Here is a 14,460-nt window from a genome sequence, read left to right as displayed (position 1 = left end):
CCTTATCTTCTGCTAGAGAAGTGTGAGAATGGGAGATTTTTTAGTAGCCTAAATTCCTTAGTAAGAAAAGAGATAGTGTTTAGCAACCTTTGAACCCGTGACTCAAGTATGTATCTGTAATGTAACCTTTGAAGATATCTTATCTGGGAGAACCGGGTTTGATTCCCTACTCCTCCACTTGCACCTGCTGGAATGGCCTTGGGTCAGCCATAGCTCTGGCAGAAGTTGTCCTTGAAAGGGCAGCTGCTGTGAGAGCCCTCTCCAGCCCCACCCACCTCACAGGGTGTCTGTTGTGGGGGAGGAAGGTAAAGGAGATTGTGAGCCGCTCTGAGACTCTTCGGAGTGGAGGGCGGGATATAAATCCAATATCTTCTTCATCTTCATCCTATATAGCAACTGTGTAACTGTATACCCCATTACTTCCAAGGCTTGTGTCCTTGGTACAGCTTGTGAGTTTCTTTAATAAAACAGCTTTGATTTAAAACCAAAGACTGCTTATTGAGAAATATCAACGCTTGACAGGTTGTGAAGATAAAGTGGAGGAGAGGACATTGATGTAAGCTGCTTTGGATTCCCATTGGCAAGAAAGGCGGGATAGAAGTCTAGTAAATAAACAAACTTCCTTTTTAAAAAAATAAAAAGGCAAGTTGCTAGTTCTCATGACTGCAATGAAGGTCCATCAAGGACACTAAGTAAGAGCTCTCCTATACTGATGCTGGAGTCTTGTAAGGGGAACATCAGACAAGTTATTTGGCCCTGAAAAATAACCTTTCCACAAGGCAGGAACCCATTTGCATATTAGGCCACACTCCTGATGTCACCATTGTTTCATGCAGGACATTTTGTAGAAAAATTAGGCCACACGTCCTGAAACCAAGCCAGCCAGAACTGCATTCCTGCTCAAATAAAAGCCCTGCCTGTTCCCCAGTCCATATTGGGTCTCTACCTGGCTGGTTATAATTCCAGGAATACTCCAGCCACCACCTGAAGACTTGCAGCAGAGAGAACCACAGGAAGGCCAGGAGGAAACAGAAGTTAGACCAAGCCCACATTCCTAATAAAGAAATATACTTATTCTTGTTTCATTGATTAGTAATTCCACAACGATTCATTCAAAGGGTAAGTATAAATCATTTCTAGTGCAATTGGTTCCAATGCAATGTGGTACAATAACCCGGTTCAATAAAAGTGTTTGTGCAACGTCTCTGTTATCTTCAATAGTGTCTCAAACAACCTCCAATTCAGGATTCCATATTTGGCACCGTTCATTGAAGATAACAGAGGCATTGCTCAAGCACTTTATTGAACCGGGTTGTTGCACCACATTGCACTGGAATCAGTTGTATGAAAATGATTTATACTTACCTTGGAATGAATGGTTGTGGAATTACTAATCACCGAAATAAGAATTATTAGTAATTTGGCCACGGTCTATTTCTGTTTTCTACCACCTGGAGACTGGCAACTCTGTACAGAAGCACAGCAGGAGGAAGAGAAACACACACACACACAAAGCATTCAGAATACAGCCAAACTTTCCCACAAGCAACAGATAACAGAAACTTCAGCTAAACCTTTGTTTGAGATGCTGATAGCATCCAGGCAGGATTGTATGCATATGTCTGCAATTCCGGCTGGGGGGAGGGAGGAGAGTACAGCCAGGAAGAATTCTGGAGCCAGAATGTTTTTTTTGTGAAAATGGAAGAGCGAGTGAACTCACAGCTTTTATGACAGCACAAAACCAGTGCTAAAAAAGTTAGGGCAGAAGCCAACGGAAAATAGCCCAGTCCAGAACTCCCAGTTCCAGAGCTGGACAGTTTGGGAAGCACACAAGTGGAAGCCTTTTCCTGTTGCTCTTCTCAGGTATATTTCCTCTGCACATGGAGGTTCTACCTAAGCGGGTGAACTTCCTGCCCTTTAGCTGTTTCTCTCATCAGAGTTCTGTTGGATCAGACCCAAGGCCTACTTGCTGTAGCAGCCTGTCTCTGGAAAGCCCACAAGCAAGGGCAAAGAGGCCATCGATTACCCCAGTTGTTGCCTCTCAGAAACTAGATACTGCCTCTGAACACGGGGCGGTGGAAAGTGCTGTTGAAATCCCAACCTGCTTATGGCAACTCTATTGTGTTTTCAAGGCAAAACATTCAGAAATGGTTTGCCATTGCCCTGACTATGTGTAGTGACCCTGGACTTCCTGTCGTTTGCCATCCAAGTAACAAGCGGGTATAAATCATTTGTGGTGCAACTGATTCCAATGCAATGTGGTGCAATAACCCAGTTCAATAAAGCGCTTGTGCAATATCTTCAATGACGTCTCAAACCACCTTCAATTCAAGCTTCCATAATTGGCAGCGGGAGCCACATGCGGCTCTTTCACACATATTGTGTGGCTCTCCAAGCCCCCACCTCCCCCATCAGCTGGTTCAGAGAAGGCGTTTCTCTCTTCAAATCACTTCTCCAAGTCAAGTCAGGGGATGGCTTGGAGAATACATTTAAAGTTGCTTTATTTCCACCTCTCCCTCCCCCTTCTGTCCCCACATCTATTTGCATTCCTTCCTTCCTCCCTCCCTCCCTGTCCTGTGGCTCTCCAACATCTGATGTTTATTCTACGTGGTTCTTGCATTAAGCAAGCTTGGCCACCCCTCTGGGCCATGCAGCTTCCATTTAACCTTCCTGGCTACTAGATGTCAACAGACTGGTCTTTCATTAATTTTAGTCCTCTTTTAGAGCTACTGTCCATCAACACCTACTGTGGCAGTGAGTTTTACAAATGAGTTACATGACTTCTTTCTCTCCGCCACCCTTTTGACTTCATCGGGTGACTCCACGATTTAGCTGTTGGGAGATAAGGCAAATGTTCTCGCCATACCAGGCATAATTGCATTGGTCAGGAGAGATAAGGCTGCCGTTTCATTGGGAGACAGAAAACAGGCCTGAAGACAAAGGATGGGAATAGCCCTGCAATCCATCCTGCCTGAAGTGGGAATAAAATTCCTTGGAAGTCTCTAACCTTGGAGCAGGGCTAATGCAATCGACAAAAGTCTCCTGCTTAGCAGCCTGAATTTTTCCTCCAGGTCCACACTACATTTCCCCCACATTGTTGGTGCCAACCTATATGCGGGTTCACAACCCATCTATGTGCCTAAAGATGATGATGATGTTGGATTTATATCCCAACCTCCATTCTGAATCTCAGAGTCTCTGAGCAGTTCACAATCTCCTTTACCTCCCCCCCGCCCCCCATCACAACAGACACCCTGTGAGGAAGGTGGGGCTGAGAGAGCTTTCACAGAAGCTGCCTTTTCAAGAACAGCTCTGTGAGAGCTATGGCTGACCCAAGGCCATTCCAGCAGCTGCAAGTGGAGGAGTGGGGAATCAAACCGGGTTCTTCCAGATAAGAGTCCGCACACTTAACCGCTACACCAGCTACCATAAGCCCTCCTCTCTCCCTGCCGATAGTTCCTTGATGCAAAAGGATCCCCACTCACCAACTGTGGAAGTGGACCCCTCTGAGGGAACGCTCCCCATTTCTTCAGCACAGCGCCCTGTTTCCCCTTGACCCTCATGCTCCCTGACCACAGCGGGGCTGCCATTCTTGGAGTGGGACTCATTTAACAAGTCCCCGAGAGTCTTCTCCATGGGCCTAACTGACCGTCTCTGCTTCTCCAGGTCAGCCATCTCAAGGCTGTGAACGTGTTCCCTGAGAACCAGGAGTTCCTTGCATTCTGTCCAGCTGGCAGATATTATGTTACATCCCCCTCCACTTGCTGGCATTCTGCCTTCATGATTGCTCTTTTTTGGTGTGCTCTGATCTCACAATATGCCTCGTACCTCTGCATTCAGAGCTCCTTCTTTGTAACCCCTCTTCCACAAGGCTGTGGCCCAGTCCATATTGGGCTCCTACCTGGCTGGTTCTAGGAGATCTCCATCTACCACTTGGAGACAGAGCCAGTTTGGTGTAATGGTTAAGTGTGTGGACTCTTATATGGGAGAACCAGGTTTAATTCCCCGCTCCTCTGCGTGCACCCGCTGGAGTGACCTTGGGTCAGTCATAACTCTCTCATTGCTGTTCCTCTTAAGAGCAGTTTCTGTCAGAGCTCTTTCAGTCCCACCTATCTCACAGGGTGTCTGTTGTGGGGAGGGGAAGGGAGAGGAGTAGTGAAGGGTGCGCTATAAATCCGGTCTCTTCTTCTTCTTTTAAAATCCCGTTTTAAATAAATTACCTATTTATGTAGCTCTGTTTGAGGAAAGCTTGCTTACCCTTTTTAGAGATTTAGAGGGTTGCAAAGTCAGACTAGATGACGCAACTGAACAACAACATTCTCCTGGCTCCTCACCCTGCTGCTAAACTTGCATATGCTAAACTTGCCTGTTTATTCCCCCGTTCCACACACTTCGTCACTGGAGCTAGGCCTGCTATCTCACAGAGTTCCCACAAGATAGAGATCTGAGTCCTTACATCTCAGTCAGAAGGCAGGGGTTTCCAATTTCCAGGTGTTTTTTTTTGGTTATACAAGATTCCTTTCCATGTTTCTTTCTGTTGCTTACACAGTCTCCAGGTGGTGGATGGAGATCTCCTGGAACCAATCAGGCAGAAGCCCAATATAGACTGGGCCACAGTCATGTGAAAGGAGGGTTACAAAGAAGGAGCTTTGGCTGCAAAGGTACAAGGCACATTGTGAGATCAGAGCCCTGATCTGAGCTAGATCAGAACACAGGAGAAATGATGAAGGGCAGTCTGTTGGTGCATTCACACTGCACTAAAGAAAGTGTTTAACATCTGGATTTTTACTGTGTAAGAATAGCAAAAATCGGGATGTAAAACACATTATTTAGTGAAGTGTGAACACACCATATGTCTGGTTATGCAAGAGAGTAAGGGGGGATAATCCAAATCACAAGGATTTACAAGTAATCCACGTACTGAAAAGGGATTGATTGTTGACAAATTATTGACTAATTGAAGAAACGTCTACCCTGCCTGTCTGCACAAGCCAACTTCTGCCAAAGCAGTCTACAGCATTTAAAGCCAGGGTTTAAAAAAAAAAAAAAAATTAAAAAGCAGGTTTAAAAACTGCACAATGCACACCACACACAAAACACACCTTACAGAATCCATCAATTCATGGATTTTGTTTACAGAGCAATTTCATGAGAACACAACGGAACGGGGAGCTGCTGTTGCTGGACTGGATGGACCACTGGCCTGATCCGGCAGAGTTCTACTTATGTTCTTATCAGGGAAGGCCTTGGCCTCTCTGCCCTGTTGGCCCTCCAGAGGAACTGGTCGGCCACTGTGTGAGACAGGATGCTGGACAAGGGTAGCCAATGCCAGCCTCCAGGTGGGGCCCGGAGATCTCCTGCTTTTACAACTGATCTCCAGCTGACAGAGACCAATTCCCTTGGAGAAAATGGCTGCTCTGAAAGGTGGAGTCTATGGCATTGTACCATGCTGAAGTCCCTCCCCTCCCAAAACCCCACCCTTTCCTAGCTCCACCACCAAAGTCTCCACATATTTTCCAACCCAGAGCTGGCAACCCTAAATAGTTCAAACCACAGGGCTCTTCATATGTTCTTAGCCCCAGATTTTGCCAATATCAGCCTTCTCTAACGGCAACAGAGAAACCAAACAACATCGATAAACTGCTTTTATTTCAACTAGATGATGTCTCGAAGAACAGTCCACCCCATTAACACAAACTTGGGAAATCTTACAAACCCCTTTTTAAAAAAAATCGAGATCTGGCGCCACCAAGAGAGCTGACAAAAGAGGAACAGCCCCAAAGGAGGAGAATCTAGGCGAGGGAGGAGCACCCTCTAGTGTCCACGGAAGGCATGGCATCCCCACCGAGGCTGAACGGTTCATCAAGGCGCAGCCTTTACAGGCGAGCTGCCCAGTAGATGTGGGGACAGCAGAAAAGCAATGCGTTCCCATTGCCTCCTGCATCCCGTTGGCATTCTCAGTGGCCCTCACTTCGCTTCGATTCCACGCATCCCTCAACTGGTATCGGCGCCACCTTGCCGACGGGGCATCGCCCACTCAGGAAAGAAGGAATGTCACGACTCCCCTCTTCACCGCCGGTACCGGTAACGCTTGAAGTGGAACCACAGCTGGAAGATGCCGTTGGCGAACTGGCAGCGGAAGCCGTGGCGGTGGGAATACTCCCACTCCCGGTTGACGATCTTGAAAGCGATGTCCTCGTAGGGGGGGCCGGCGTGGAAGCGCAGGGTGGCAAAGTCCTTGTTGTCTGGGCAGGCCTCCAGGAAGTACTCGGGGGTGGAGCGCTTGTCAATGAGGTCCGGGTAGAAGATGTTGAACTTGTAGCCCTGCACGATCTTGGGCGGGGGGTTGTCGAAGTCGTAGTGGGTTTGGTTGTACTTGTTCCACTCGAAACCCGTGTGGACTCGGTTGAAGAAGCGGGGCTTGCGGGGGCGGTACTTGTCGGCCCACAGGTAGGCCTTCCCCGTCAGCGGCATCTCCACGCTGAACTGCGCCTCGTCTGCCCCCATCCCCTCCTTGGCCCGGCGGAAGAAGATGTCCTCTGCACTCTCGCTCGCATCGCCTGGAGGGGAGAGGACAAAGAGATCAGAGTACAGAAGAGTTAGGCTGGATCGGACCAGTCCGGTGGAATGGTTAAGTGTGCGGAATTCTAATCTGGGAGAACCGGGTTTGATTCCCAGCTCCTCCAGCTAGGTGACCTTGGGTCAGTCACAATTCTCTCTCCCAGCTGTTCTCTCAAAAGCAGTTCTTGAACGCACTCTCTCAACCTGATCTACCTCATAGGGTGTCTGTTGTGGGGACTGAAAGGAAAGGAGATTGTAAGCCACTCTGAGACTCCAAGTGAAGGGTGGGGTATAAATCCAATCTCTTCTTCTTCCATCTAGTCCAGCCTCCTGTCTCACACAGAGGCCAACCAGTTCCTCTGGAGGGCCAGCAACAGGGCAGAGAGGCCGAGGCCTTCATAAGAACATCAGAAGAGCCCTGCTGGATCAAATCAGGGGTCCATCTAGTCCAGCATCCTGTCTTGCACAGAGCCGAGTGCAGCTTCTTACAAATCCTAAAAAGGTAAAGGTAGTTCCCTGTGCAAGCACCAGTTGTTTCCGACTCTGGGGTGACATCGAATCACGATGTTTTTACAGCAGGCTTTTTATGGGGTGGGTTGCCATTGCCTTCCCCAGTCATCTACACCTTACCCCCAGCAATCTGGGCACTCCTTTTACCAACCTCAGAAGGATGGACGACTGAGTCAACCTTGAGCCGGCTTCCGCCAGGATCGAACTCAGGTCGTGAGCAGAAAGCTTGGACTGCAGTAATGCAGCTTTACCACTCTGCGCCACGGGGCTCCTACACATCCTAGCTTCTGTTTATGTTTTAAACCCCCAATTTTTAGCCCCCATGGCTGCAACAGAAAGAGATTTGAGAGGCAAAGCCAGTGGGAGCAGTGTATTTCCCCATCTTCCAGCAAGCTCAGTGTGGTGTGTGCAGCCCTCCCTTCCTTTACAACCATCCTGCAAAGCAGGTTTGGCTGAGATGGAGTGAAGGGTTTGATGTCACTCAAGCACGTTCCATACAGACAAAAGGCAGCATGGTATCGCCTGATTTCACCAGAGTTTGAAATCTGGGAGAGCCGGTTTGTCTGCAGTGTCTATGTGGCATCCCCCTTTTCCATGATCAGCAAACATAAGGATCTCTGCCAGGTGACTGCGGGGAACGAAAAAGGAAGATGGGGGGGGGGGACTTTGCCTGTTTCTATGAAGGTGACTGACAAGCAGGTTTGGTACCAGACTGGGACACATTCCCATGACAAAACAGGGAATCTGTTCCTGCTCCTCCTTTCTTGGTCCAGTCTGGCTCCCTCCTTAGCCACAGGTCACTAAACTGCTTCCCATGCCAATACAAGAAGGCCTCCTTGATTTGACAAGATTTAGGCGGTGCCCGGTGTTATCCTGAAAGCGTAAGCGCCCCCAGTTTGGGTGGAAGACCACCTCTGCCGTAATTCCCACCCCCCACGCCCAATTTCCAGCCACAGACTGACTGTCCCAAGTTCAGAGAGGAGATGGAGAGATTGCTCAAGGATACAGGGATGGAACTGTGGCATCAAGGATGTCTAACAGAGCCATTTATCCACAGCTGGGAGTCCACTGCCCCCAGAGGCTGGAACAGAATATTGTGTTCTGAGTCGGCTGATGACTTCCCAGCCAGCCTGAAGATTGTTTAGTAAGACAGTTGGGGGGGGGGGGGGGAGGTGAGCATTACCAGACAGCTGAAATGAAGAAGATGAGGCTGACATGGGGTGACTGCAGAAAGTGGTGATTAAAACGTGGAATTCACTGCCACAGGAGGTGGTGGCAGCTACAGGCATAGACAGCTTCAAGAGGGGATTGGATAAACATATGAGCAGAGGCCCATCAGTGGCTATTAGCCATAGTGTATTGTTGGAACTCTCTGTCTGGGGCAGTGAGGGTCTATATTCTTGGTGCTTGGGGGGGCACAGTGGGAGGGCTTCTAGTGTCCTGGCCCCACTGGTGGACCTCCTGATGGCACCTAGTTTTTTTGGCCACTGTGTGACACAGCGTGTTGGACTGGATGGGCCATTGGCCTGATCCAACATGGCTTCTCTGATGTTCTTATGTGACACAGAGTGTTGGACTGGGTGCGCCATTGGCCTGATCCAACAGGGTTTCTCTTATGTTCTTCTATGACACAGAGTGTTGGACTGGGTGGGCCATTGGCCTGATCCAACAGGGTTTCTCTTATGTTCTTCTATGACACAGAGTGTTGGACTGGGTGGGCCATTGGCCTGATCCAACAGGGCTTCTCTTATGTTCTTCTGTAACACAGAGTGTTGGACTCGATGGGCCATTGGCCTGATCCAACGTGGCTTCTCTTATGTTCTTCTGTGACACAGAGTGTTGGACTGGGTGGGCCACTGGCCTGATCCAACAGGGCTTCTCTTATGTGGTGACAGCTTCAAGAGGGGACTGGATAAACGTATGGAGCGGAGGTCCATCCATGACTACAAGGTCTAAGATGGAACACTCTGTCTGGGGCAGTGATGTTCTGTATGCTTGGTGCTTGGGGGAACATCAGTAGGGAGGCAACAGTGGGTGGGTTTTGGGAGTTCTGGCCCCATTGGTGGACCGCCTGATGGCACCTGGGTCTGAGCCACTGTGTGACACGGAGTGTCACACCAGGTGAGCCCCTGGCCTGATCCAACACAGCTTGTCTTATTTTCTCAAATTCAATGAAGCCCATTTAACTGGGTAGATCGTACATTCCATTCCTGTTGTATTTGAGACCGTGAGCTCCTTGGGGCAGGGACTCGCCCTTGGGTCACTGCACTGCAAATGTGTCACCAAGATCAGAGTCCTCCCCCAACCTCGGATGAAGCTATGCAGCGGCCCCCTACCTGTGACCTGCAGCTGCTGGCGGGAAAGCAGGAGGCGCTGGAGGTCCTCGTCGGCTTCCACCACGTGGGCATCGAAGGGCAGCTCGTGGGACGTCAGCAGCCGGGGGCTGTACTTGCCGGAGTCATAGTCGTCCAAGCTCTGCTGGATGAGGTCTTCCTCAATCAGGACGGCCTCCCCTTCCCCCTCTGCTTTGGTTTCCCCCTCAGCCTCGCCTCCGGTCTCGGCAGAGGAGGAGCCAGCCTGCGGTGGAGCACTCTCCTCTGCCTCCAGCCTGCAACAACAACAATTCAGAATAACTATCACATGGCCTCGTGTGTAGCATAGCCAGGAGATCCTAAGAGTGTCTGGCAAACAAAAGTTCTAGCTCTTTTAGAGTTATGCACCACTAGGTGGTGAGCTAGACTTGTTTTTGGGGCAAGAGACATTTCAGAGGTGGTTTGCAGTTGCCTGCCTCTACGTCATACCCCTGGTTTCCCTTCCATGTACTGGCCAACCCTGTTTAGCGTCTGAAATCTGGCTGACCTGCAAAAAAAGGAGAGGCAGATGCTGTAGCCTCTAAAGGACCCTGAATTAGTATCGTTTCTCCCCACCCTCCCCTGCTTCCCATGACCCCAGGGTGGAAGAAATCATTCCCCCTTCCTCAAATTTATCCTCACACCAACCCTGGAAGGCAGGCCCATCCAGGGAGAGATGGCAATCAGCCACAGCTCTGTGGCCAATCAGAGGACTTGAACCTGTGACTTCTCGGTATAACGGGAGGGACCGTGGCTCAGTGGCAGAGCATATCTATCTATCTATCTATCTATCTATCTATCTATCTATCTATCTATCTATCTATCTATCTATCTATCTATCTATCTATCTATCTATCTATCTATCTATCTATCTATCTATCTATCTATCTATCTATCTGCAATGCTGTCACCAGGAATATAATTCCAAACACTTCGTTTAATGTTCCCAACTGAATTGTGCCTGAGCTCTATGCAGGGGTATCGAACTAATTTGCTACGAGGGCCGGAACTGACATAAATGAGACCGTGCTGCGCCGGGCCGTGTGCGTCATCAGATGTAATGCCAGGTAGCAGAGATATAAACTTTATAAAGGACAAAGACAAACACAAAGATTTTTTTAAAGAATTTAAAATAAAACATGTTTAAAACATTAGCCCTTGTCGGTCTTAAAGGTGCTCTCTTTGCATCTCTCCCCATGCAATCCAGGCTCATTCAGTTGCACAGCAGAGCTACTGAGTCAAGCCTCTCTACCTTCTTTTGGCCGGGGCTCCTCCCCCTCCTGGTCCCAGGAAGGAAGGAAGGAAGGAAGGAAGGAAGGAAGGAAGGAAGGAAGGAAGGAAGGAAGGAAGGAAGGATCGATCCAGGGCTTCCTTTGCCCAGTTCCCTAGATCCCATGGGAGAGATACAAAGAAAGCACCTTTAAGACCAGAGAGTGCTAATGTTTTAAACATGTTCTAAGGTGTTTTTTTTTTTAAAATCTTTGTTGTTTCCTTTATAAAGTTTACATCTCTGCTACCTAATCTTCAATAGGTTCACACATGGCCTGCCCCAACAATGTCAGATCTGGCCATCATAGCAAATGAGTTTGACACCCCTGCTCTAAAGCATTCTACTTTTCTTCCTTGGAATCTTAATGCCTTTCACAGCACTATATGGGATTCTAATCAGAAGACTGCTTCTCAGACTCTGTAGACTGCTGACTGACCGCAACTGACTATTAACTGCTGTCCCTCTGCTGAGAGTTCACTGCTTTCTCTCTATCCACACAAAAGTCTTAGCTCCACCCACACCTTCTCAGTCACCAACCAATCACCTCACTCACTCATTCCCCCCCCCCTTTCTCTACTGCAACTTACCAACAATTAAAGGAACACACATGTATAAATCCAAATCATTACGCGTACTATTAGGCTTGAATATAATCTTGAACCCTGACAATTTAAGGTTGGCTCTGCCTGCTGCAGCAGCCATTTTTACGACAGTGCCCCACGACCCTCTGGATTCCAAAGGTGTCTGCAGGCTCAGAAAGGTTGGGGACACCCCTCCCCCGCACGCTCTAACCACTGCCCTGCACTCCCTACCTGCTGCCGCTGGCAACCGGAGAGGATGGCTCCTTTTTGATGATGGGGAAGAGGGGTTCGCTCTCCACCCCTTGCTCCTGTTTCAGCTTGTACAGCTTCTGGCGCAGGACGTCCTGGTGTCGCTCCCTCAGCCTGTGTCCCGTGGGAGAGAAAGGGGAGTGCGTTGGGACAGGCTGCCACAGCGGTGCTCCTGCAGCCGAGCTCTTCAACAGGGTCAGGCCTCCTCACGTGAACTGCTCTACCCAATCACCGCTAAGCTGGCTGCCACCTCTGAGGACAAGGGCTGGGGGGGGGGGGGGCCAAGCTCAAAGGCCCACCACTTTTTGGGCCCCTCCCAATTAAACCACTTGTTTATTTTTAGAGTGTGACAGGGTACCAGTGAGCTGATCTCAGAACATAAGAGCAGCCCTGCTGGATCAGACCAGTGGTCCAGCTAGTCCTGCATCCTGTCTCACATGGTGGCCAACCAGTTCCTCTGGAGGGCCAACAGGAGGGTATATAAGAGACTGAGGCCTTCCCCTAGTGTTGCCTCCTGGCTCTGGGATTCGGCGGATCTGTGCCTCTGAATGTGGAGATTCCCCTCAGTCACCACAGCTAATAGCCATTAATAGACTATGCTCAGGAGAAGAGCGACAAGGATGATCAGGGGCCTGGAGACCAAGCTGAAGGACTTGGAGATGTTCAGTCTGGAGAAAAGCAGGGAGGGCGACATGATGGCTCTCTCTAAGGATTTGAAGAGCTGTCACTCAGAGGACAGCAGGGAGCTGTTCCTGTGGGCAGCAGAGGAGAGGACTCACAATAATAGGTTTAAATTAAGGGCAAGAAGGTACCAGCTGGATAGAAGGAAAACCTTTTACGGTAGGAGTTGTTCAGCAGTGGAATCAGCTCCCGAGGGAGGTGGGGAGTCTCGAAGCAGCGGCTGGACAAACACTGGCCAGGGCTGCTCTTGCATTCGGCTGGGGGTGGGACTAGATGGCCTGCATGGCTCCTTCCAACTCTATTGTAAGAAAAGACTGGATTTATAGCTTACCCTTCACTTGGGAGTCTCAGAGCGGCTTACTATCTCCTTTCCTTTCCTCTCACACAACAGACACCCTGTGAGGGGGGTGGGCTGAGAGAGCTCTGAGAAAACTGCTCTTGAAAGGACAGCTCAGAGAGAGCTTGTGACTGGCCCAAGGTTACCCAGCTGGCTGCACGTGGAGGAGGAGTGGGGAATCAAACCTGGTTCTCCCAGATTAGAGTCTGTGCTCTTAACTACTACACCTAACTGGCTCAAGTTTACACTGTCTCCGGAGGAGTCTCCGTTCAGGGCACATCCTAATGGGATTTTGCCACAGAAAGTGGTGGCGGCCAGTGTTCCCTCTAAGCTGAGTTAGTGTGAGCTAGCTCACAGATTTTTTAGCCTCCGGCTCCCACATTTTTCTCAGCTCAGGAAAAAATGGCCCCAGAGCACACTAATTGATGCACAAGCTCACAACTTTAATGCCAGCAGCTCACAACTTTAATCCCAAGAGCTCACAATGCAGAATTTTTGCTCACAAGGATCTGCAGCTTAGAGGGAACACTGGTGGCGACTACAAGCAGTGACGGTTTCAAGAGGGGACTGGATGAACTGATGGAGGAGCAGAGGCCCATCCGCAGCTCTTAGCCACGAGGTATAGAGGGAACTCTCTGTCTGGGGCAGTGATGCTCTGCCAGTTTGGTGTAGTGGTTAAGTGTGCGGACTCTTATCTGGGAGAACCGGGTTTGATTCCCAACTCCTCCACTTGCACCTGCCAGCATGGCCTTGGGTCAGCCATAGCTCTGGCAGAGGTTGTCCTTGAAAGGGCAGCTGCTGTGAGAGCCCTCTCCAGCCCCACCCACCTCACAGGGTGTCTGTTGTGAGGGAGGAAGGTAAAGGAGATTGTGAGCCGCTCTGAGACTCTTCGGAGTGGAGGGCAGGATATAAATCCAATATCTTCATCTTCTTCTGTATTCTTGGTGCTTTGGGGAGGGGGGGGCAACAGTGGGAGGGCTTCTGGAGTTCTGGCCTCACTGGGTTTCAGAAGCTGGAAAAAGACCTAAACGGAAACACAGGAAACCAAAGCTATTCTGTAATGACAATCACTGCATGAATAACAATAGCTACAATTCAATAAATTACTTTTAAACCAACAATGACTATATATATTTGTCAATATGTTACTATTATTATACATGATATTATTATTATACTATTTCATTTCATTTCATTTTATTTGATTTATATCCCGCCCTACCCCACCGAAGCGGGCTCAGAGCGGCTTACAACACAGAGATTCTAACAATAAAATTCAAATTTTAAAAACAATTTATATAATTAAGAGATTAAAACATTAAAATACATTAAAAATTACTACCCCAGTCAGCATATACAACATGCACAAGTTATCTTTCAAGATTCAAAAATCCTCAAAAAACTCCACATTCCTTCCATTTGTCAATTTTATAAAAATATTCTCAATATTGGCCCCAGAAATATTGTCCATTCTGTGGAATAAATTGCCCTGACAGATCACCGGTCAGTTCTCCATTTTGGATGTCTCCTTTGTCTAGGGTTCAATTTTGATATTATCTCAAGATTAATAAGAAAATCCACATAGGATGCTTATGTGGAATGGAAACCCTACTGCTTTTTACTGGTCTCAACAAATTACCTGCAGGTGTATTGTTCAGACCAGTAAAAAGCAGTAGGGTTTTCATTCCATTGAGGGTGGTAAAGACCAGCTTAACAGAGGAAGAGCAATGGTGCTCCATGTAATGCAAAGTGGGTTTGTGAATAATTGAAGTGAGTGTATGTTTTTATGCGGATGCGTATTTTACATTTCCGTTCTGTGGTTTTTGTAATATTTTGTAATAGACAGCATAGTCATTAACAATAGAATTTCTAGTTATACTCCACACTGATGGCAAGGAACAGCACCACAGGCAACCGATG

The 14,460-nt window shown here is 48.6% G+C and overlaps 1 protein-coding gene across 1 annotated transcript in view; it reads right to left on the bottom strand.

Moving 5' to 3' along the window:
* Positions 1-5,631: 5,631 nt before the first annotated feature.
* Positions 5,632-14,460, bottom strand: part of CACTIN (cactin, spliceosome C complex subunit) — a 29,267-nt gene continuing 20,438 nt past the window's right edge. The window contains exons 8-10 of the mRNA XM_060232704.1: positions 11,505-11,636; positions 9,408-9,679; positions 5,632-6,560 (exon numbers count right to left, since the gene is read on the bottom strand). Of these exons, the coding sequence (XP_060088687.1) occupies positions 6,070-6,560; positions 9,408-9,679; positions 11,505-11,636 (895 nt within the window). The 3' untranslated portion in view covers positions 5,632-6,069. The remainder of the gene's footprint in view (positions 6,561-9,407; positions 9,680-11,504; positions 11,637-14,460) is intronic.

The sequence above is a fragment of the Heteronotia binoei genome, chromosome 2 (assembly GCF_032191835.1).
Source record: "Heteronotia binoei isolate CCM8104 ecotype False Entrance Well chromosome 2, APGP_CSIRO_Hbin_v1, whole genome shotgun sequence".
Lineage (NCBI taxonomy): Eukaryota > Metazoa > Chordata > Lepidosauria > Squamata > Gekkonidae > Heteronotia > Heteronotia binoei.
This window is presented reverse-complemented; position numbering and strand designations above follow the sequence as displayed.